At 36.4% G+C, this 23,321-nt stretch overlaps 1 protein-coding gene across 3 annotated transcripts in view; it reads right to left on the bottom strand.

Annotated features, from left to right (window-relative positions):
• LOC115217478 (intraflagellar transport protein 43 homolog) overlaps positions 1 to 20,182 on the bottom strand; it is a 57,068-nt gene extending 36,886 nt beyond the window's left edge. For 2 of the 3 annotated variants that reach the window (XM_036507405.1, XM_029787185.2), the window contains exons 1-4: positions 20,082 to 20,182; positions 13,292 to 13,345; positions 9,715 to 9,779; positions 5,057 to 5,089 (exon numbers count right to left, since the gene is read on the bottom strand). In XM_036507405.1, coding sequence (XP_036363298.1) covers positions 5,057 to 5,089; positions 9,715 to 9,779; positions 13,292 to 13,345; positions 20,082 to 20,117 — 188 coding nt within the window. In that variant the 5' untranslated portion in view covers positions 20,118 to 20,182. Of the gene's footprint in view, positions 1 to 5,056; positions 5,090 to 9,714; positions 9,780 to 13,291; positions 13,346 to 18,430; positions 19,171 to 20,081 lie in introns of those variants that run through there. The other variant, XM_036507406.1, reaches the window with a different exon arrangement.
• Between the last annotated feature and the right edge of the window lie 3,139 nt (positions 20,183 to 23,321).

Raw genomic sequence — 23,321 nt, 5'->3', positions numbered from 1 at the left:
TCTCTCTCAAACAAAAGGGTCATTTTAAGAATGTTAGAATCCTCAGCATACACCACTGCTGCCGCCACCATCACCATCACTCCACCCCCATCATCATCTAACTCTTTAGCATTCAGATTTCTTAGTCAAATGTCTTGCTTATTTATTCACATTATTTTGAATTGGTCTTGCTTTATTTTGTAGCTTGGAAATTTCAATGGTGTGTGAGAGGCTGGATTAAATGCTAAAGTGTTGATGTCTAAGTTTCATTTGATTCATGTTGGCATGGGTTGGACCATGCATACAAACTCATGCAAGTCCACGAACTTCACAAGTTAATTTTTGTTGATGCAGAGTGCCATCAATTTCCTTGAACTCTTATTTTTTTGTTGTTGTTGTGTGAATTAATATTTCCAAACTGTATTTCATTACTATTTGCACATTTTGACACGAATCTTTCTGAGAAATTTCCAAGAATTTTATAGGTTCATTATGTATACAACCCAACAACGTATCTCCACTTAAGTCCTTGACAGCTGGTGCTTAACTTGACTTCCACAACATTAACTCTATTTGATATTAATCTGACTTAGCCCATCCTTGTTTCTATAATATAAACTTCCACTTTTAACATGCTCTAAATTAAAACCTTCCAACAAAATCCCATGCTAACTTATATTCTTTACACCAACTTAATAATGGACTAAATTACTTTACTGAATTCTTCACCATTTTTAAAGTTAATTGGAGTAAAGACAGAGTATTTCAACAGAAATATGATGATTGAGTACTTATTTTTGACATTTAGGTGGATTGAAGCACATATAATAACATGTTCTACCTAAGAACATAATAAGATGCTTGAAGTGAATTGAACTTACAAGCTCGAAGCTTGGAATCCAGTACCTTATTTCCTTGGCTAAATCACTTCGACTGTCATCAATGACCTCATAAAAAAGGAGTCTCTCCACAATACTTTGATTCAATAAAATCTTTTATCTTTTACTTGTTTCCGTCATTAGATTGTGGCCAAGCTGGGGCACTGCTTGAAGAATTCTAGTTGAATGAATCTACCTCAGTACTTACATATATTTTAAAGCCTGGTTTCTATCAGTTTATTTTGCTGAACTGCTAAGTTATGGGGATGTAAATGCACCACCACCACCAGTTGTCAAGTGGTGGTGGGGAGAAACACTACCCCCCCATCACAAGATGAGCTTCTTTCAATTTCTCTCTACCAAATCCACTCACAAGGCTTTGGTCATTCTGAAGCTATAGCAGAAGAAACTTACTCAAGGAGCCACTGTGACATTTTTTAGGTTGTCTGTTTTAATTCAATTTCCCTATCACATATGTACATACTTATAAAATGATAAAAAAAAAACAGTATAGTACCCATAACTTTCAGGAACATTTTTTTCATGTTCAGAATTATTGATGCATCAGTTGTTAGCACACAAAACACTCCATCCTTCAAAATTCCATGCTTTCCAAACTTTACCAACACAACTCCTGACATGCCTATGCACCCTTTTGTCTTCATAGCATGTTTACTATTCACTTTTTCTGTCTTTTAATGTTTTATATTGTGTACTGTGCTTTACTTCAAGATTCTTTGCTGTCTTGAGTCACTGACTTATTGCTGCTTTCTCTCCTCTCTTTTAACCCTTTTGTTACCAACCCGGCTGAAACCAGCTCTGGCTCTGAGTACAAATGTCTTGTTTTCATAAGTTTTGAATTGAAATCTTCCACCAAACCTTAGTCACGATTTATGTTCCTAACACTTGTCGAATGATAAGTAAGTTATTTTACTAAATTCTTTGTTATATTTAAAGTAATTGAAAGAAATACAGAGCATTTCAACAGAAATACAGTAACGAAAGGGTTAATCTTTTCTCATGAGTTGTTGTGCACTTGAGCACTATATACACAAAGCTCAATGGTCTAGATAATCCATGTCTGAAGAATAGATGGAGTGGTCATATCTTTAACCTTAGGTCTACCATTGTTTTTAGACCCCGGGATAATGCTGGGTTAAACAACAAAATCAACAACATTAATAGCATAAATGTTTTTTGTTCCATTTTCTTTTTTATATAATAAATTTATTGATTTTATTTTTCAAAAACCAAATAAAATCACAACTTGAACACACACAGACACAGAGAAAAAATAAAAACAAACAAATAAAGAAATATCTTTTGAAAATAATAGTAAAAATTACTCTTAGAAATTTTAAGAAACTATTCTGTTCGGGTAGCAGCTGCTACCTAAATAAAAATTAAATAGCAAATATATCATTCAAATTTTTCTATTTGGAAACTTAAAATAATATGGTTTTAGTAGTGAAACTGTGGTCATGTTGGAGTACCACCTTTGAAGATTGTTGTTGTTTCATATTGATCTCAGTATTTATTTCAGTCAGCTACCTATATCACTGAGCACTTTTTACTGAATAATTGTTTTACTCTTTTTCTTTGTTCCGATAGGAATTTAATACACACACACATGCCATAGGCTACAACACTGCTTCCATATGCCAAATTTGATTCAAGTTTTTTGTCAACCCAAAGACCACGATAAAAAATACATGACTGTAAAGCAAATAACTCTTAACCATGAATATACTTGTGTCTATACTCTTTTACTTGTTTCAGTTATTGAACTGATACCACACTGGGGCAGTCTATGCTTAAATTTTTTAAAAATTGAGTGTTGGTGTAATTATACAAAGATAAACAGGAAAAGATAACATCAGATAGTTTTTCCCTATTAGCTACTTTGCTCATACTCTCATCCAATTGTCTTTCATTCACATAACTTTTAGACTACCTTATTTCTGTCTCTCCCACTTTAGCCATCTGTCATACAAAACATTTAGTAGCTACTTCTTTCAGTTCTCTCCTCATTGCTCTCTCTCTCTCTTTCACTCACGGACTCACACATGTACTGACATTTGATAAGGTACATGCACAAACGATGTCATATCTCGCTTCTGTACTTCCTATAATTGTCTTCATAAAACAACTATATAATTTTATGCTGAAATTTTCATGCTTGCATGGGTCAGATGTGTTTTATCCAGCTCAGTACCTTGCCACTCATATTTTCCTTGGCGAAGAAAATAGAAATGGGAAAAAGTGGTTCACTTTCACTTCTTCCTACATCTTCAGTTTCCCTCTTCTGCTGGTTCCTTTCACTTGGGTCGCTTTCCACTACTTTACCCAACTGTCATCCTTCACATGTAGAATGTTCCTATACCAGCACATTTTTCTCTCATGCACACTCTATCCGATTCCCTTTATATCCAGGTTTTTGAAGGATGGGGTGTCCTGAATGCTAACAACTAATGCATATAGTTTATTCCATGCATCAACAATTCTGAGCATGAAAAAATGTTTCTGAAAGTTATGAGTTTATACTATTTTTTTTTTATTTTATAAGTATGTCCATCGGTGGTAGAAATATTGAATTAAAAATGCTACCCTAAAAAAAAAGGTAATAGTGGCACCCTGGGCAAGTGTCTTCTGCTATAGCCTCAGGCTGACCAAAGCCTTGTGATGCATTGTTCATGCATGCTAACATTGCACATCAAGCAGGGTATACTTGCTTCATTTCTTTCCAGCCTTCCTGCAGCCTCTGCACTCAGTGCTTATGTTTTGCTACTAAGCAATATCACACTTTTACAAAAACATTATACAACCTCTCCTTCACTGACAAAGGGAATCCCTCTGTTGTTAGCAAAGTAATAGCACCCATCACCACTGTTAATTTGGTCACCTAGTTGATAGAAACTGTCAATTTTAGGGAGCTTTCCAGATATTCATAAGAATTCACATCATGATGCTCTTACTGATGACTGTACGTGTGTACCAGCTACATATAAAGTCCATCTTTGTTAGCCTGCCTGTGACTCTACTGCATTTCTTGTGTAACCACTATTTACAGTGTATACACTTATGGAATTTATACCTACCCCTTTTCTGCATAGTGTGCAAGGCAACTTCCTTGATGGCAGTAGAGACCTGCCTTCAAGGCGGTGAGCTGGCAGAATTGTTAGCATGTTGGGCGAAATGCTTAGTGGTATTTCGCCTGCTGCTACGTTCTGAGTTCAAATTCTGCCGAGGTCGACTTTGCCTTTCATCCTTTCGGGGGTCGATTAAATAAGTACCAGTTACGCACTGGAGTCGATATAATCAACTTAATCTGTTTGTCTGTCTTTGTTTGTCCCCTCTGTGTGTAGCCCCTTCTGGGCAATAAAGAAATAAGAGACCTGCCTTCTTTCTTCTTACATAAAACTTTTGTCTTTGTTAGGTTTACTTTAAGTCTGTTGATGCTTAGTTCTAGGATTGTCCTGATCAAGTAGTTCTACAACAAAACATGTTCAAGTCATGACCATCTCAGCTTTTCTTCAAGATCTATTTAACAAGGATCCTCTTGTATGTTTTAATTATACACAGTATATCTATCCAATGTGTCTTTTCTTTTATAAGATGGCAGGATGTGATTTGATGAAGATTTTGCAGCCATTTCTAGCAGGGTGAACTTCCATATGCCAAATGTAAATATAATGAATGTTGTAAATTTGAATCCATGTTTCTTGCAACAATTAGCTTTAAAAGTATGAAGCAGCCAACCAGGCAGGGTGTGACAGCATAGCTTGAACATGTTTATTTATATCCACATTTTACTTTTAATCCATTCAACTGTGAAGTAGTTAACAATCAATCAGATAGATTAAAGTAGATTTATATTCCGCTCACAACCATGCCATATTGTCTCTAAGAACTAGTTTATAAAATTTGCTGTTTCTTTTTTAAGACAAAAGTAAGAGTGATTTTGTGGGAGATTTGGTTGCCATTTTCTGGCTGATTAAGTGACTTGTTAGGTCAAGCTGAATTTGTTTTTCAATTAGACGAATTAAGGCAAGCATAATATTGCCCTTTAACCCAAGCTTTCTAGTAAAATTTGAAATTAGGAGAACAAGTAATCTGCAGCCAGTGCCTTAATTTGACCACCACATTCTATAATTAAAAGGATTAAATGATAAAAAAATATAAAATATTTTGCTACTTACTCTTCCAGGATGTTTGAAGAATTCTTTGATTTGCTACAAAAAGAGGAAAAAAAAAATATATAAATTTGTTAAATGAATTCTGTATTGTAAATACTGATCTTGCTGTTGTTAGCCACATTTTGTCAAAGAATTAATGTCTTGTCTTGTACTCTTTCATAGTCCTACATCTTCACACACACAATAACATATGAACATGTCTGTCCATTCAGTCAGAAAAAAATATATTTTATAGACTTATGTGTGTCCTTTATAGCCATGCTCCCACTTTCTTTCTCACCTGAGAGGTCTTTGTCATGCAGGTGTTGGTACCATGTAAAACGCCCTCTTGCCGGTGCCATGTATAATGCACTAATGTCAGTGCCATGTGCAATGCATTTCCACTGGCACCACATAGAAGCACCCATGTCAGCAGTGCATAAAAAGCACCCAGCACACTCGGTAAGTGGTTGGAATAAAAAATGGCATCCAGCCATAGAAAACATGCCAAAAGAGACAGTTTGGAACCTAGATAGCTCTCCAGCTGGCCAGCTATTGTCAAGCCATCCAATCCATGTCAACATGGAAAAAACGGACATTAAACAATGATGATGATGATGATGATCTGTGTGTGTGTATCTATATATCTATCTAGCCAAGGGCGAAGCAGGAAAGAAGAAGTTTGCCAATGTCCAGCGACATGAAGACCAGAGAACTGAAGTATTTAGGATTGCAAGACAGTGTGTGAGAGAAAATTATGATGTCATAGGAGGGAAATGTGTCTGCATGGATGATGGTGCACTTGCTTTTAATGATTCTGCAAAGAAAGAGGCTTGGAGAAGCCATTATGAAAGACTTCTGAACGTAGAGAATGAATGGGAAGAGGAGAACCTGCCAAATGTTGACCCAGTAGAGGGACCAGCTATCTGAATATACGGCTCTCTCCCTGGTAGATAAAGCAATTAAGGGTATGAAGCCAGGAAAAGCCCATGGCCCATCAGGAATCACTGCTGAGATGCTTAAAACATCTGGTGGTGTGGGCTTTGGCCTAGTCACCCGCATTGTAAACCAGGTAGTTCATGGAGTCATACCCAATGATTGGCGTAGCAGCATCATAGTCAACTGCTACAAGGGTAAAGGTGATGCTCTAAATAGAAATAACTACAGGGGTATCAAACTGCTGGATAAGGTGATGAAGGTCTCGGAGAGGGTCATAGCCCATCTCATTAGGGAGAGAATTTGCTTAGATGTGATGCAGTTCAGTTGTGTGCCAGATAGAAGTACCACTGATGCCATATTCCTGGTTCGACAACTGCAGGAGAAATACCTAGCTAAAGATAAACCCCTATACTTGGCTTTTGTGGACTTGGAGAAAGCCTTTGACAGGGTCCCCCGATCCCTTATCTGGTAGGCGATGAGGAAACTGGGGATTGACAAATAGTTAATAAGGGCTGTACAGGCCTATACAGAGAGGCCGTTAGTAAGGTTAGGATTTGCAATGAGTATAGTGAAGAATTCCGGGTAGAAGTAGGGGTCCACCAAGGTTCAGCCTTCAGCCCCGTTTTATTCATCATAGTCCTCCAGGCAATAACAGAGGAATTCAAGACAGGTTGCCCTTGGGAACTCCTCTATGCTGATGACCTGGCCCTCATAGCAGAATCACTACCGGAACTAGAAAAGAAATTTTGGGTGTGGAAGCAAGGTTTAGAATCAAAAGGCCTTAGAGTCAATGTAGCAACGACCAAAGTTCTAGTAAGTAGGAAGGCGAACACATCACACACACCCTCAGGTAGGTGGCCCTGCTCGAACTGTAGAAAAGGTGTAGGTAGAAACTCCATAAGATGTACTCAGTGTAAGCTATGGACACATAAGAGGTGCAGCAACATCAAAGGAAGATTAACCGAGAAGATAGCTTTTGTGTGCAGCAGATGCACAGGGGCAATAAACACTACAGATGCTCAGAAAACAGATTCCATCACACTCTGGGGGGAGAAACTAGAAGTAGTTGATAGCTTCCGCTACCTAGATGATTAAGTTAGTAGTGGGGGTGGATGCTCAGAGAGTGTTATCATTAGAATAAGAATAGTCTGGGCAAAGTTTAGAAAGCTTCTACCCTTACTAGTGACAAAGGGCCTCTTGCTCAGAGTGAAAGGTAGATTGTACGATGCATGTGTGCAAACTGCCATGTTTCACGGCAGTGAAACATGGGCTGTGACTGTGGAAGACATGTGTAGGCTCGAAAGAAATAAAGTTAGTATGATCTGTTGGATGTTTAATGTCAGTGTGCACACACAACAGAGTGTAAATGCCCTGAGAGAAATGTTGGACATAAGAAGCATAGGATGTGGCATGCAAGAGAGACGTTTGCGCTAGTATGGTCATGTACTACGGATGAATGAGAAGAGATGTGTGAAGAAGTGCCACTCCCAAACAGTTGAAGGAATCCAGAGTAGAGGCAGATCTAGGAAGACATGGGATGAGGTGGTCAAGCATGACCTTTGAATGTTGGGCCTCAGAGAGGCAATGACGAAAGACTGAGACCTGGCAAATAAAGTGGGCTCACGGCTGTATCCTACACCAGTTTCGCATAACCAGTCCCAGCCCATTCAAAAGTATCTTGGATCATAGGGCAACCTTCTGTGCTTGAGGAGACCTATTGAATCTAGTACATCAACATCAAAATGAAAATCAAATGGAAATTGTAGATGTGATACCTGTACCAGTGACATGTAAAAAGCACCATCTGAATGTGGCCAATGCCAGCACCACCTTGACAGGTTTCCGTGCCGGTGGCATGTAAAAAGCACCAACTGATCATGGCCATTGCCATCCTCCTCAGACTCCTGTGCTGGTGGCATGTAAAAAGCACCCACTACACTCACGGAGTTGTAGGTGTTAGGAAGGGCATCCAGCTGTAGAAACACTGCCAGATCAGACTGGAGCCTGGTGCGGCCTCCTACCTTCCCAGACCCGGTCGAACCATCCAACCCATGCTAGCATGGAAAACGGACATTAAACGATGATGATGATATATATATATAGGCATGGCTGTGTATCATCCATATAGTTTCAGGTTCAGTTCCTTGGTCAGGTGTCTTTTACTATAGCCTCAGGCTGATAGAATAAGTACCAGGCTCAAAAATATATGTGAGTTGATTTAGTAAATGGAAACTGAAAGAAGCCTGTTGTACATGTGTGTGTGTTTATGAGTGTGTATATATATGTATGCATGTATATATACATGTATGTGTTTTTGAATAAGTTAACCCAAATTCCCTGTATTTTCACGTGTTTGCTTGTCAGTTGTAAATAATGACCTCACTGATGGTTGGGTTTTCTTTCAATCTTCTGTGAAAGCATATCCAGACTTCTTTATGTCCTGACACGTTGTGCAATTTTTGTAAACAAATGTTTCCTTCATATAATGTCATTTGTTTCCAGTTCTTCAAATAAGACATGCCTGGGCTGTTTGTTGTTCAATATACTCGGAGATTATTACCTTGTTTGGAAACTAGTGTTAATGGGGGTTGGTAACAGAAAGGGCATCAAGCCATACAAAACTCTGCATCAAAAAACTCTCATGTGACTTATGCAAGCATGGAAAAGTATGCATTAAAATATAATGATGGTGATGGTGAATGATGATGACAATGGTGATGCCATTTATGATGATGATGTTCATATACAGAAGGAAAATGAAGCACATACAACAGATAAAATATACGGGACAAGATATGGACAAAATCACTATACTCTTTTATTAGCTGTTGGCAGAGGACCAAGGCAATTTCAGTGCAGTGTGTGTGTGTGTGTGTGTGTGTGTGCACGCGCGTGCACACATTTGTGCTTTACATCGCTTGAGTGAAATGGTGAATATGTTGACATTCCTTGTTGACATTTCAACATGTGCTTTCAAAGAATTCTGGATTAAAAAAATTTCTCACTAAAAAAAAAAACAGGTCTTTAAAACTCCCTGTTATCATGGAAAAAAAAAATGGATGCAAATATATTTATATACATAAATGCATGAATACATATGTATAAGTGAATTCAGTGAATGGCTAATTTCTACTGATGTATACAGTATTTTACTTACATCATGAATATTTTGGGATTGTCATAAATACTACATCACATTTTTGCAACCTTCCCCACCACCTCAGATCCCTCAGATTATATGACCTGTATAAGAAAGAATTATATACACACACACATACATACATATACTCTTTACTCTTTTACTTGTTTCAGTCATTTGACTGTGGCCATGCTGGAGCAAATCGACCCCAGGACTTATTCTTTGGAAGCCTAGTACTTATTCTATTGGTCTCTTTTGCCAAACTGCTAAGTTACAGGGACGTAAACACACCACCATTGGTTGTCAAGTGGTGTTGGGGAGGCCAAACACAGACACACAAACATACACACACACACACACACATATATATATATATATATATATATATATATATATACATATATACGACGGGCTTCTTTCAGTTTCCGTCTACCAAATCCACTCACAAGATTTTGGTCGGGCTGTGGCTATAGTAGAAGACACTTGCCCAAGGTGCCACACAGTAGGACTGAACCTGGAACCATGTGGTTGGTAAGCAAGCTACTTACCACACAGCCATTCCTACGCCTATATCTATATAAATGTATATATACTTGTGGCTTACCGATTTTTGTTGGAATCTTCTACCCATCCTGACACTCTGGCTTTTACTTCAACTACTGGTTCCTCCTGCAATAAAATCATAGCAATAGAAAACTTTGTAGACTAATATTACACATGCATAAGGTGGTGAGCTGGCAGAATCATTAGCAGGTTAGGCAAAATGCTTTGCAACATTTCGTCCATCTGTACAATATAAGTTCAAATTCTGCTGAGGTTGACTTTGCCTTTCATCCTTTCAGGATTGATAAAATAAGTATCAGTTGATCACTGAGGTTGATGCAATCAACCCCAAATTGCTGGCCTTGTGCTAAAATTTTAAACCAATATCACACACACACACACACACACACATTATTGACTTCAGAAAAATGAAAGGTACAGTTAACCTCAGTGGGATTTGAACTCAGAATGTAAAGAGCAGGAACAAACACTGCAAAGCGTTTTTTCCAACACTCTAATGATTCGCTAATCAATCACCCTTAATAGCTTCTGATTTAGACACAAAACTAGAAATTTTGTGAGGAGAGATTTATTTGATACCAGTGAAACCAGTACTTGACTGGTACTTTATTGTATTGACCCTGAAAGGAGGAAAAGCAAAGTTGACATTGGTGGGATTTGAACTCAAAATGTAAAGGCCAGAACAAATAGTGAAGCATCTTTTACTGAGATTTTAATGATTCTGCCAATCCCAAAATAATAATAATAATGGTTTCAAATTTAGGCACAAGGCCAGCAATTATTGGGGAAAAGCTAAGCTGATTACATTGACCTCCACCACTGCTTCACTTGTACTAATATTATTGACTCTGAAAATGTGAAAAGCAAAATCAACTTTGGTGGAAATTGAACTCAGAATGTTACTGAAAGAAATTGGAATTGTTGACCTGCAGAAAAGTACTATTTTATATTCTGTAAGAATCCTAAGGAAGATTCTTGAGATTTGAAGAGACTTGTCACCCAACTTCAAGATAAAATACCTGCTAACTAAATTAGCATGCACTAGTGAAATAATAATAATAATAATTCTTTCTAATTTTGGCACAAGGCCAGCAGTTTTAAGGTGAGGAAACAAGTTGATTATATTGACCCCAGAACTTGACAGGTACTATATTTTATCACTCACCTCCATCCCCAAAAGGATGAAGGACAGAGTTGACTCTGGTGGGATTTGAACTCAAAACATAAAACTGGAAGAAACGCCACATGCATTTTTCTGATGCTCTAACAATTCTGCTAACTTGTCACATCAATAACAATGATGATGATGCAGGCATGCACCATGCCTAGCTGTCACTTGCTAGTGGATATGACTTGGTAATGTGCACCAAGCTTTTGCTAATTGTTTCAGGTGCCTATCTAGTTACAAGCAGACGTAGATGTCCTGTTGGTTTCTTGGGTTAAGTAATAATGTCTTGGTGTGTTGAATTATGAGATGTAGAGACCCTGGCTGAAGCCATGATTGAAAGAGAAATGAAACATTAAGAAAAAAATTACAAGGAATGTGTCAAACCCATGCTAGCATGGAAAGCGGACGTTAAACGATGATGATGATGATGATGAACTAACTAAAAAGAATGTCATAGAGAGATCAATGTTGAAATATACCACAGCTCTCCTTCAGTAGATGAAAAATAATCTCCAGGAAAGTTATTAAAAACATAGAATTGACTATATTATGAAGTAACATTAGTAGGTTGTATATATAACAAGAAGAGAAACAGGCAGAAGATTATTCAAAGTAGCAGAAACAGATCTCTTGGCAATTACAGGACTAAAGAAAATATATTTAGGAAAAAAATGAAGAGAAGCCTCTGTGCACAGACAGGAAAAACAATGATGAATACACAGAAACATAAAAGGAATTCAAACAAAAGACTACAAAAAAAAAAAAAAAAATGGAAAGAATGAAAAAGTCTTAAGAAGAAGTGTTGCAAGTGCAGTTTGTCAGGCTATGAGAAATATAGCAGCAATAATAGGTTTGACTGAAAGACATAAGATTAAAGAAGTAAACAAGCTCTTTATTATGACTACATAAGAACAAATAATTAGAAACGGGCATTATTGACACAAAACACACACACACATGCACTCACGCATACATACACACAGCACAGAAGAACAATAAGATATATAGTCAGTCCAATGGTTTACTATTATCTTAGCCATCAGTTTATTTTGACTAAGTACAAGGTCTTTATTGTGAGAGAAGATATTGTAGAAACTGAATCGATAACAATATCTTACTAATTTTTAGTTGTTTGAGATCTTTTTCCCTCCCAAGAGACAGAGAGGGACAGAATACAAAGTTTAAATTTGGAACAAAAGCTTCCAAAATAGATTCTGTAATAATCAGGTGAAACTGTCTAACTTCTACATTGATATTTCTCAAAATTTTCTTACTTGCAGTACACTTAAAAGCACTTTGAACATTAAATAAAAATAAATGTAGCAAAAAATATTTATTTATTTTAACTTATAAATATAGATAATTGAACCCCTTTCATAACCAACCCATTCGAGACCGTCCTAGTTCTATAATACAAATTTTCTTTTTTAAAGTGATCTAAATTAGAACCTTGAATAAAAATTTCATGTAAATTTTTTTTTGAAAGATAAGGCAGTGAGCTGACAGAATTGTTATCATGTAGGATTGCATTTCTTCCAATTTTTTATGTGCTTAGCTCAAATCCTGTAAGGTCACCTTGCCTTTCATCCTATTGAGAATGATAAAATAAAGTACCAGTTAAGTACTGGGGGGTCAATGTAATTGACTAACTTCACCTTCAATTGTTGGTCTTGTGCCAAAATTTAAAACAGAAAAAAGATTTACTAAATTCTTTATTATTTTAAAAATTAATTGAAACAAAGGCAGAGGGTTTCAACAGAAATTTGGTAGCAAGAGGGCTAAACTCGAGAAAATTATTGAGTAACTGTTTCTTCATTCAGCAAATAATGCATTGTTAATGCTGGTGGCTGTCAACTTTCCAACCAAACCAATGTAAAGAATGTTTTCATTTTTTTTTCTTTCCCTTTGTCTATTCTTGTTTGTCCCCTCTATGTTTAGACTCCTGTGGGCAATAAAGAAATAAATATTCATTTCAAATTTTGGCAAAGGCCAGCAATTTATATTACCTCCAGTGTTCAAGAGGTACTTATTTTATTGACCCTGAAAGGGTGAAAGGCAAAGTCAACCTCAATGGAATTTGAACTCAAAATGTAAAGTCAGAAGAAATGCTGCTAAGCATTTTTCCTGGTGTGGTAATGATTTTGTCAGCTCACTGCTATACACCATTTAATATTACAATTACTTTTATGGTGTGAGCTGGCAGAATTGTTGGCATGCCAGGCAAAAGCTTAGTAACATTTCATCCGTTTATGTTCCAAGTTCAAGTTCTATTAAGGTCAACTTTGCTTTTTATCTTTTCAGAGTCAATAAATTAAGTACACATGATAGTTGACTTAATCCCACCCTGAAATTGCTGGCCTTGTGCTAAAATTTGAAACCAATATTGTAATTACATTTATTATATAATGAGTTCAAGACAAAAAGAAAAGCAAATAACATTTTCAATTACCTGTGATTCATTTGGTTGTGAAGATTTTGCTGCTCGCCTTCCTTGTTTTGCAATCTGGGAAAACAAAAATAGCTAATAGTACATATGATATCTTTCTTCTTTTTTTTTTTATTTGCTTCAGTCATTACACTGAGGCCATGCTGGGGCACGACCTCGAAACATTTAGTTAAAAAAATCGACTCCAGTACTGGTTTTTAAATCTGGTACTTATTCTGTTAGTCTCTTTTGCTGAACTGCTAGATTATAGGGATGTAAATAAGCCAACACTGGCTGTCAGGTGATGGGAGAAACAAACACAGACACAAAGACACACACACATATATATATATATTATATATATATATATATATATATATATATATATATATATATATATATATTATATATATTATATATATATATATATATATATATATATATATATATATATATATATATGACAGGCCTCCACATAGTTTCCAACTACCAAAATCACTCACAAGGCATTGGATGGCCTGGAGTTATCCTTGGCAAGTAGAAGATACTTGCCCAAGGTACTGCACAGTGGGGTTGAACCTGAAACCACAAGGTTGCAAAGTGAGCTTCTTAACCAAACAAGCCATCTCTGTACTTAGGCTGAAATAATTTTTTTAATTTAAATCCACCCTCTGCATCATAACTAAAATTATAACAGCTAAGTGAAAGATAAATGATCAAGTGAATGAGACATCAGAAGCTCACCATGCTGGAAATGTGTTCAGGTCTGACCTGCAGGAGTTACACAGTGAGTCCATGCAAGATATGAATAACCAGGAGGCAATAAGAAAAATGAATTTGTGCACATCTCTTACGTTATGAGTTGCTGTGAAGAGGAAGAGGAGGAGGAGGAGGAGGAGGAGAAGAAGGAGAAGAAGAAGAAGAAGAAGAAGAAGAAGAAGAAGAAGAAGAAGAAGAAGAAGAAGAAGAAGAAGAAGGTGGTGGCGATGATGATTACTGTTGTTTCAGTTTACCTGGGTGTGAATAATAGGTATCATGTATTTTGGAGAGAACTGCAAGCAGTCGCTGAAGTGGAATAGCTGAATGGAAATGGAATTGAATAGTGCTGAAGTCAAGGTCAACTGCAGTGGGGTAGCGTAGCACACAAAATTTACATTTCTAATTTCATTCACATGTAGAGAAGTTAACTTTGTGCTCAATTCAGAGGAAACTTTGACTTTCATTGTGCCCAACACCATAAAAATTGAACTTAACAGCAAAATCCATAAGAATTCATTAGGATATAGAGACCTTTACATGTTTGATAATCTGAAAAAGTACCCTCTATTAAATCCTTAACCATTCATGTGAATTTAAGCTACCAACTACAATATTATGAGTTAAAACATAGGTTTATTTTTTACTGTTTAATCAGAGAAGGAAGGAGAATGCAAATGATTCATCTTTTTTTTTTCAGGGCCTCCTAGGCTATTAAATTGCTCTCAAACTGGAAACTTGATCTGAATGTTTGCAACAGAGTCAGCTATGCTGTATCCAAGCAGCTAGGTAGTTGTATTAAACAAGGTGATAGATTAAATTTGCCAGCTGATTATTCAAACTATAAAGGGTCTGAACAAGGTGCTACAAGGTTTGGCACACTAACAATACTGTTAATTTGCAGGACTGGTACTTTATTTCATTGACATCAAAAAGATGGCAAGATTTGAACTTGGTGTACAGAGGGCAAAAACAAACACAACATTATTATTACAGAAAAAAGAAAACAATCATAAAGTTTGAAATGTCTATTTACCCTCAATATTTTACATCCTTTGTCCCATGCTAGCATGGGTTGGATGAACACATCTTACTGAGGCAATGTTTTACAACCAGATACCTTTCCTGTTGCTAATTCTTATCTGTTTTTCAAGTAAAGGATTATTTATTCCACCCTTCTTTAAAAGAACAGAGCTATAGAGAATGGTTTTCTAACAGGTAATGTCAACAAATGTAACTGGTTTCTTTATTTTAGTTTCACACTTTCATAAGAAGCACTGAATATTCACACACATACACATATATGTATATACATACACACACACATATATGTATACATGCTCTTTTACTTGTTTCAGTCATTTGACTGTAGCCATGCTAGAGCACCGCCTTTAGTCGAGCAAATTGACCTCAGGACTTATTCTTTGGAAGCCTAGTACTTATTCTATCGGTCTCTTTTGCCGAACCGCTAAGTTACAGGGACGTAAACACACCAGCATCGGTTGTCAAGCAATGCTGGGGAGACAAACACAGACACGCAAACATATACACACACATACATATATATATAAACATATATACGATGGGCTTCTTTCAGTTTCCGTCTACCAAATTCACTCACAAGGCTTTGGTCAGCCTGAGGCTATAGTAGAAGACACTTGCCCAAGGTGCCATGCATTGGGACTGAACCCAGAACCATGTGGTTGGTAAGCAAGCTACTTACCACACAGCCACTACTGCACCTACCTACTTACCACACAGCCACTCCTGCACCTATACACACACACACGCACAATGTAAAAGTAAAATAGTTGAATGGACAAAGTATTGGGCCAGTAGGTCTTGGATCCTGAGTTCAGTACACCTTTATCGGGAATACTTTCCTTCAACTAGCTGTCAAGAATAAACATCAGAGCTGATCCTGCAGGGATACCATTGATTACGAAGAATCAATTCTCTTTATTGCAATGAGCATTCAGTCACAGTTGAAACTATAATCTCCACAATATGAATACATTTTTAAACATCATTTGCTTGCTAATTGCTAATTGCAGTCTCTTCCTGAATTATGAGACATCCTCTTGAAGGAGATAAAATTTATGTTCAATTCATCTGACCATAGCTTATTACAAGTACTTATTCTATTGAACACCAATGCAAGAGAAAAGTCAATCAATTCAGAACTGCAATGCATTGAACTAGATACGATAGTGTATCCAATGCTGTCACCTGATAAAAGAAGTTATTTTTAGTTACTTAAACAAGAGAAGAAAAGAAAGAAAAGAGAAAATTTCAACAGCATCCAATGTTTTAAAATTGACAAAAAGTAAAATATGGAGCTGTGAAATATTTCCAAAGTAGAAATTACTGTGAACTGAAACTGAATCACAGAGTAATAATGCCTTTTTATTTAGCGTGATATTTTTGAAGGTTACCCAGAGTAAAATCAGTTGAATTTGATGTTTATTTTATTGACCCTACTGAGCTGAAAAGTAACTGAACTCAGAATTGTCAGTTATCAAATATTTTTACCAGATTCACAATTCTTCAATCAGAAAATAATAACTTCTTATATTGATATCAGGTTATACAGTTTTAGGGTAAGTAAAGTCAATTTTTGTCAGATCACTTACAAATGTAGCCAGAAGCATGTAGTCAGGTATAACTAATTGTATGTTTAGGTTTTTGGAGACTAAACTGGCTTCTACTTCAGACTTGCAGAGTGAGGACAGTTACTAGCAACACAGTAGAGTGGATTGGCAGAATTGTTAGAGCATCAGGTGCTTTAACAATTCAGAGGTTAAGGTTTCAACTGTGACTGAATTATCATTGCAGTAAAATTGATTGCTTGACATTTCATGATCAGTGCCCTATATACTTTCAGTATTTCTCATGGTACTTTGTACTGAATTTCTGGGTGGTAGACTTGTTACATTATTCAGTTGAAGACCATTAACTGACACCTTGGTTGCTTCAGCACAAACATTTAGATCAGGTCTCTAGTTTGGGGATAATTTCCTCACTTCCTTCCATTAGTCTTGAAGGCTCTGAAAATACAATGGGTCATGTACAGAGCCCTTCTCTCTCTGATAAATAAAAATACCCTTCTTTTAACTTACACTGTTGTACTCAATAGTTAGGTAGCTTAGGACAGATGAACTCAATGCAATGTTAACAACTATCAAGAAATAGCACAAAGACTTAAAAATACAGGGTTAGTGTCCAGTGTACTATAAGACCACTGGGAATGAAGCACATCTTAGCTTTTGTTAAAGAATGTTTCCAAGAGAAGGATCTATTTTGTTCACAACTACACAGGAGGTATGACTGGATAAGTAATATGGGCTCAGCAGCCCTGGAAAGCAGCCAAATTAGGAGCGAGACAATTCCAAGCATAAATCCTCACAGTCTGTTAGGGCCTGAAAACTGGCAATGGCTAAGGGAATCAACCCAACAGGAAATTGGGTCAGAAGAAAACTTTGGACTCCCTGACCTTAATCATCCTGAAGAGCGTATGAAAATGCAATGCAAGTTGTGTCTGAAGCTCCCAACAATCAGACACTGTCCTAAGAACTTACTTCATGACCCTCAGAGAAATAAAACTATGTGAATTCTACTGCTGCTATAATGGTCTCTGCTCTTTGTAGCTTGTTGGTCTTGTTTAACCTTCACTCAGCCCTGCCTGGCTCACTTGTCTCTCTCTTCTTCTAATTCCTCATATTGCATCTAGTTTTTCCTAGGCATACACTAACCACTTTGCCTAGTGCTTCCTCTCCCAAACATCATCCCTTAGAGGGCCTGTGAAGGCCAAGGTTGAAAATCCTCCATCTCAAGACCAAACCATGAGATAAAAAAAAACGAAACAGAAAGACAGAACAAAGCACACCGCCACACTCCAAAACAAATTGCTATGATCCAATAGGACTAGAGAATTGATGGCCAAACCATAGTTCTCAAGGCTACTATGTGTGCCTCCTGAGATAATATTGGGTTTCTGTCCTATTTTTCTAAAATAGCTTTAGCATCCTACCAGCCTGACTTTAAAGAATTTACCACAAAATAAAGAAAGCCTTCAATAAGCATTGATAAATTAATATATAGTTGTATATTGTCTTATTTTTAAATATATTTTAAAGAATATATACCACAGCTCTTGAACAAAAAGAAAATGAAAGAAAAGATCATGAGTAGTTTTTTTTATCAAACAACTTGGCCACCACTAGACTAATGATTATATTTTCATTTAGCCAATGATTGGAGCAGACTGTATTGAACTAGTGTATTACTAGTACTTGCTTTATAGAACGCTACCAGAAACATAAAGGAAAAAGTTTCTTCTATTGGGATTTGAACTTAGAACTGAGGACAAATATCAGCATTTAATTGTGACTTCTACTGAATACTTACCATTTTGAAGTCTGCTTGATTCAGTGATGACCTGAGGATAAACAACAACAAACGATTTTTGGCTGGTCGAATACACCTCAGAAATTACCTACATCTTAGTTTAATGACACCAGTAGTATAAAACAGAAACATAACTGTGGGACATCAGAGCGGAATTCTTGCCTAACCCTACGTGTAGTGTGGGCAAAAAAAAAAAAAAATTCCATGATAGCCAGAATGTGAGGAACAGTAAGAAAACGAGTTAACAATGATTCCAGGCGTCCATCAACCAGGGTTGATTATGTATCCTTTTGCATATGGAAAGTTTCTATCCAGGGCACAATCTAGAAGACTAGCCTTTACTTATTCAACAAGTATCCATCTTGATGTCACCTATGTCCAACGAAAAATGGGCTGATACAATTTGGTTCCCGTGTTGTTACAGCCAAATTTAAAGAGCCAGAACAAGCTATTTTGTCTAATATCCTAACAGTTCTACTAATTTGACACTTCCATTTTAAAATCTGGAAGAGTGAAAGGTGGATTTGAGATTTGAACCTTGAAAGTAAAGAGACAGAACAAACACTGTGAGGTTGACACTCTAATGATTTTGCCAACATGTGTCAGAGAGAAGAGAGCAAACATTTAAAAAAAAATAAGCCCTATTATCTGGATTCAAGTTTGGGAAATGAATCAATGTCATTATGACGTTTTGCCTCTCTTCTAAAAATGTTAGATTTGTCAACCTAGAAAAGGTAAGGGAGGCAACTCTAGTCTGTCCACTGCGGTATTTTATGAAAGTGATGTTAATTCAGCATGGGCTGAATGAGTGCATACATTATCATCGCTCCTGCATTGGTTGTGTTGTCACATTAAGTGTTTTATGTAAGTCGTTTTTACAAGAAGTTTGGAAACTTCTTGTAAAAACTTTATTTTTGACAATTGAATTTATTTCGATCATAAATTAACGAAAAGAATATTTATAGTAAATTCTATGTGATTAAAAAATATATATATAAGATGAAATCAGAAAATAAATTATTTATTGTTTTACTGCCATATGCTACTTTTGGAAAGAAAAAGGAGTTTCATTAACACAAATAAAACGAAACACATAAGACTTTGTATGTAAGCGGTTACTTGCACGATTTTAATCAATAAAGAGATGCGTTTAGACAGACTTTACTACAATCACTTTTCAAATAATATGGATAAGAATGGTTACGATTAATAACGAAAATATAAAGCCTCAATTTTCTATAAAATAGGTAAATGAGGGCTGCTATGGTGTCTTTCCTAAATACTATCAAACAATATAAAGAAAATATCGAACTAATTTCTCGTTAATGTAACAGAGAAATCAGCGAAATATACATCGACAAACATGCTGGATTCTTTAAAAAGGAGACTTTACATTTCAAGTTCTAAACCTTAGGGTAACATATCCTACAGAGTGGACATTAATTAGTTGATTTGTTCAGTTCCATATCCCCGTGCAAATAATATTGATTAAGGATGCTAGAGTCAGCATCCTTAACAACAACTGTCACAACAATAATGTTAAGAATGTGGCAAGAACAGTATTTTAAAGGGCTGTTTTACATATACACATAATCACTACGATTTGACTCTGATCTTAAAAATAATTAAATAACCTGTAGATTAAACTCACTCGCGCTTTCGCTTCTCCGATATCTAAGTCCTCCATGTTTTATTTATATACATGGCCGGTTGCCTGGGGACGAGACTAAGGGAGGTCACTGTTGTTGCTGAGAAGGTACCAAGAGAGGTAACTGCTATAGTTCATTTTTTTTTTTTTTTTACCGCTGGAGACGATTATAGTTATGGTGTTAGTATTATCTGTTGGAATTATACTACAGACAAGACGGCGAGCTGGCAGAAACGTTAGCACGCCGGGCGAAATGCTTAGCGGTATTTTGTCTGCGTTACGTTGTGAGTTCAAATTCTGCCGAGGTCGACTTTGCCTTTCATCCTTTCGGGGTCGATAAATTAAGTACCAGTTACGCACTGGGTCGATGTAATCGACTTGATACCTATGTCTGTCCTTGTTTGTTCCCTCTGTGTTTAGCCCCTTGTGGGTAATAAAGAAATAGGTATTTCGTCTGCCGCTACGTTCTGAGTTCAAATTCGATATAATCGACTTAATTCGTTTGTTTGTCCTTATTCGTTCCCCTCGGTGTTTAACCCCTTGTGGGTAGTAAAGAAATAGGTATTTCGTCTGTCTTTACATTCTGAGTTCAAATTCCGCTCAGGTCGACTTTGCTTTCATCTTTTCGGGGTCGATAAATTAAGTACCAGTTGCGTACCGTGATTAATCTAATCGACTGGCCCCCTCTCCAAAAATTTAGACCTTGTGCCTAGAGTAGAAAGAAAAAGTATTGTATTACGGACCTAAGGATGCAGTCTACGCACCGTTATTAATGCCTAGTTATGTTAATTCAAGGCCAAGACAACTTAACTATTGTTGGCTCAGTTCACGAGGCTGTAAATACATACAATACCCAGTTGTAACCGCTCCATTATGGAGCGTTCCCTATCATCAGCACAGTTACAAGTGTTTTAGTCAGCATCATCCTCGGTATCATCACTTTTAATTTCATTAGAAATTTCTGTAAATTTCATCTTTGTTGTTAATGTCACTCCATCATCTCACTTGCAAATGTCTGGACCACAAAACTAACCCAGACTGTTTTTGAACTCCAAAATTTCCAGCCATGCTGATTCGGTCTTTTAGAATTCCCTCAGAAGTTACTATGCTTTCTATGATCACAAAATTCAACAGAAAACAGAGTGGCTGAGATGGAAGGAACAAGCAAAAGATTTAGAACATTTCTGTTTTATGTTATCAGAATACTTCTCGCGTCACTCATATTCTACATTAAAACATTAAAAGCTGATCAATTTCTAGAAAATATTAGAGAGAGAAGGAGAGGAAGAGAAAGAGAGAGAGAGAGAGTGTGTGCATGTGTGTGTAGAAAGTGGGAGGAAGCAGTCATTCACTAGGAATGCAATAAAGAAGAAAGTATCTTCAATTTATTTTTACTACAGGACCATCACCTGGGTACAGCTTAAATGGTGGGATCAACTTTTAATCTATGGTAGCCCGAAACAAAAATGTTGTGCAATAAATGTTTTTTTAATATAGACCTAGGCATATATTATACGTGTGTACATGTATGTGTGTATGCATGCATGTGTGTATGTACGTGTGTGTATACATACATCTGGCTAGATGTATAAATATTCACACACACACACACACATATATATATAAACATACATATGTACATATATATTGAGAGAGGAGAGAGGGTGAGAGAGATTAAATTTTTCCTTGAAATCCTCAGTCTTTTGGCCAGACACTACTTTCACCACACCACACACCTGTCTTAATCTATTCTTGCTAATGAGAAACAATTAAGAATTCATTATATACACACTTTCACCAGCGATGTCCTAATTCATAGTGTCAAATTACTTTGCAATTTAGAACATCTCACACCTCTGATTCTCATGCCACAGAACATTGCCAACACTCTTAAATTCTGCTTCTGTCCTTGCTAAATATACCTGATGTCTAGCTTCTCTTTTAATTACCTGATATAGTTCCTTACTCTCCCTATTTCTACCATCTTTCCAGACTTGTCACTTAGCTTTTGTGGCTGTTTCTACTGTATATCTTCTGTTTTATTAGAATGATGCTCCATCCACACATCTGATCTATAGCTTGCAGCTGATTGTTTTATAAATCTAGTTAAATTCTATATTACAAGTCTCTAACTGAACTTCAACCTTGACATATTGACTCCACTGGTCTTGTAAAGTGATATTTTATCTTTTATATCTTCTTTCTGTAGATGTTGTGTTTTGGGTCAATCTATCTCTTAAGCTAATCAATACTCTGAATTGAATGATGCATTTTTCATTAGGAAGAAAATATAGTATTCACAAACTTCTGCTTATTGCAGTTTCTGATGTCTATAAGGTCTATCTATCTTCTGGCTTGTATACTTACCTGATTGGCTGACTGTTTCCTGAAGTTAGTATCACAAATAATTAGGTCATATACATCACAGAACCCTCTTCATTCCCTGTTTTGTACACACAACCACCATGTACATCAGAATACTTATCATAGTTCTTCTCAATATGACCTTTAGAGTTGCTACCCATTACAACTGATGTGATCATTAAGTGCTACTGAGCTAGTCTGCAAGAGAGCTCCATAAAAACAGTTGTTTGCTCATGTGTTGTCTGTGACTACCCTAATATTATCATTCTGTTACCTACTCTGGCTACTACAAGTACTTTATTTATCTACCTGTCTACCAAAAATATGTCTTTAGTGTTGTAACTCACTCTGAAAAATTTCTTGTCCATGTGGTATCTTACTTCTTGTACACAACACATATCTACTTTCTTCCACTCAAGTATCTCTATAACTACACTCTCTATATATTATATCTACCTCTCATTGTGCTAGCATTGGTGTTAGTAACCCTGAAAGTTTGCACATGGCAATGATAGGAAAGCTTTTGTAGGGGTTTTAGTTATTACATTAAATTTTACAATATTTACAAGTTATTACATTAAATTTTACAATATATACAATATACTATATATTATTGATAAAATATTGTTAATATAGCAGTGGTATTTCAGCCTAATGAGGCTGTAGGCCTTATCTCTATTCATGTGTGTGTGTATGGTGGGGGCAGGGTCAAGCCAGTGGATTGAAAGTACTTGTAATTAATGTACTTTGTCACATACTGTGCCACACTGATTCTGCCTAAGGATTTCTTTAAGGGAACGTGTATCTGTTCTCTTAAAGTAATCAATCAGTAATACTAGTCATTAGAGGAAGTACAAGGTTACCTGGCTGGAGAGAGAG

This window comes from Octopus sinensis, linkage group LG11, assembly GCF_006345805.1.
Source record: "Octopus sinensis linkage group LG11, ASM634580v1, whole genome shotgun sequence".
Taxonomy (NCBI): domain Eukaryota; kingdom Metazoa; phylum Mollusca; class Cephalopoda; order Octopoda; family Octopodidae; genus Octopus; species Octopus sinensis.
This window is presented reverse-complemented; position numbering and strand designations above follow the sequence as displayed.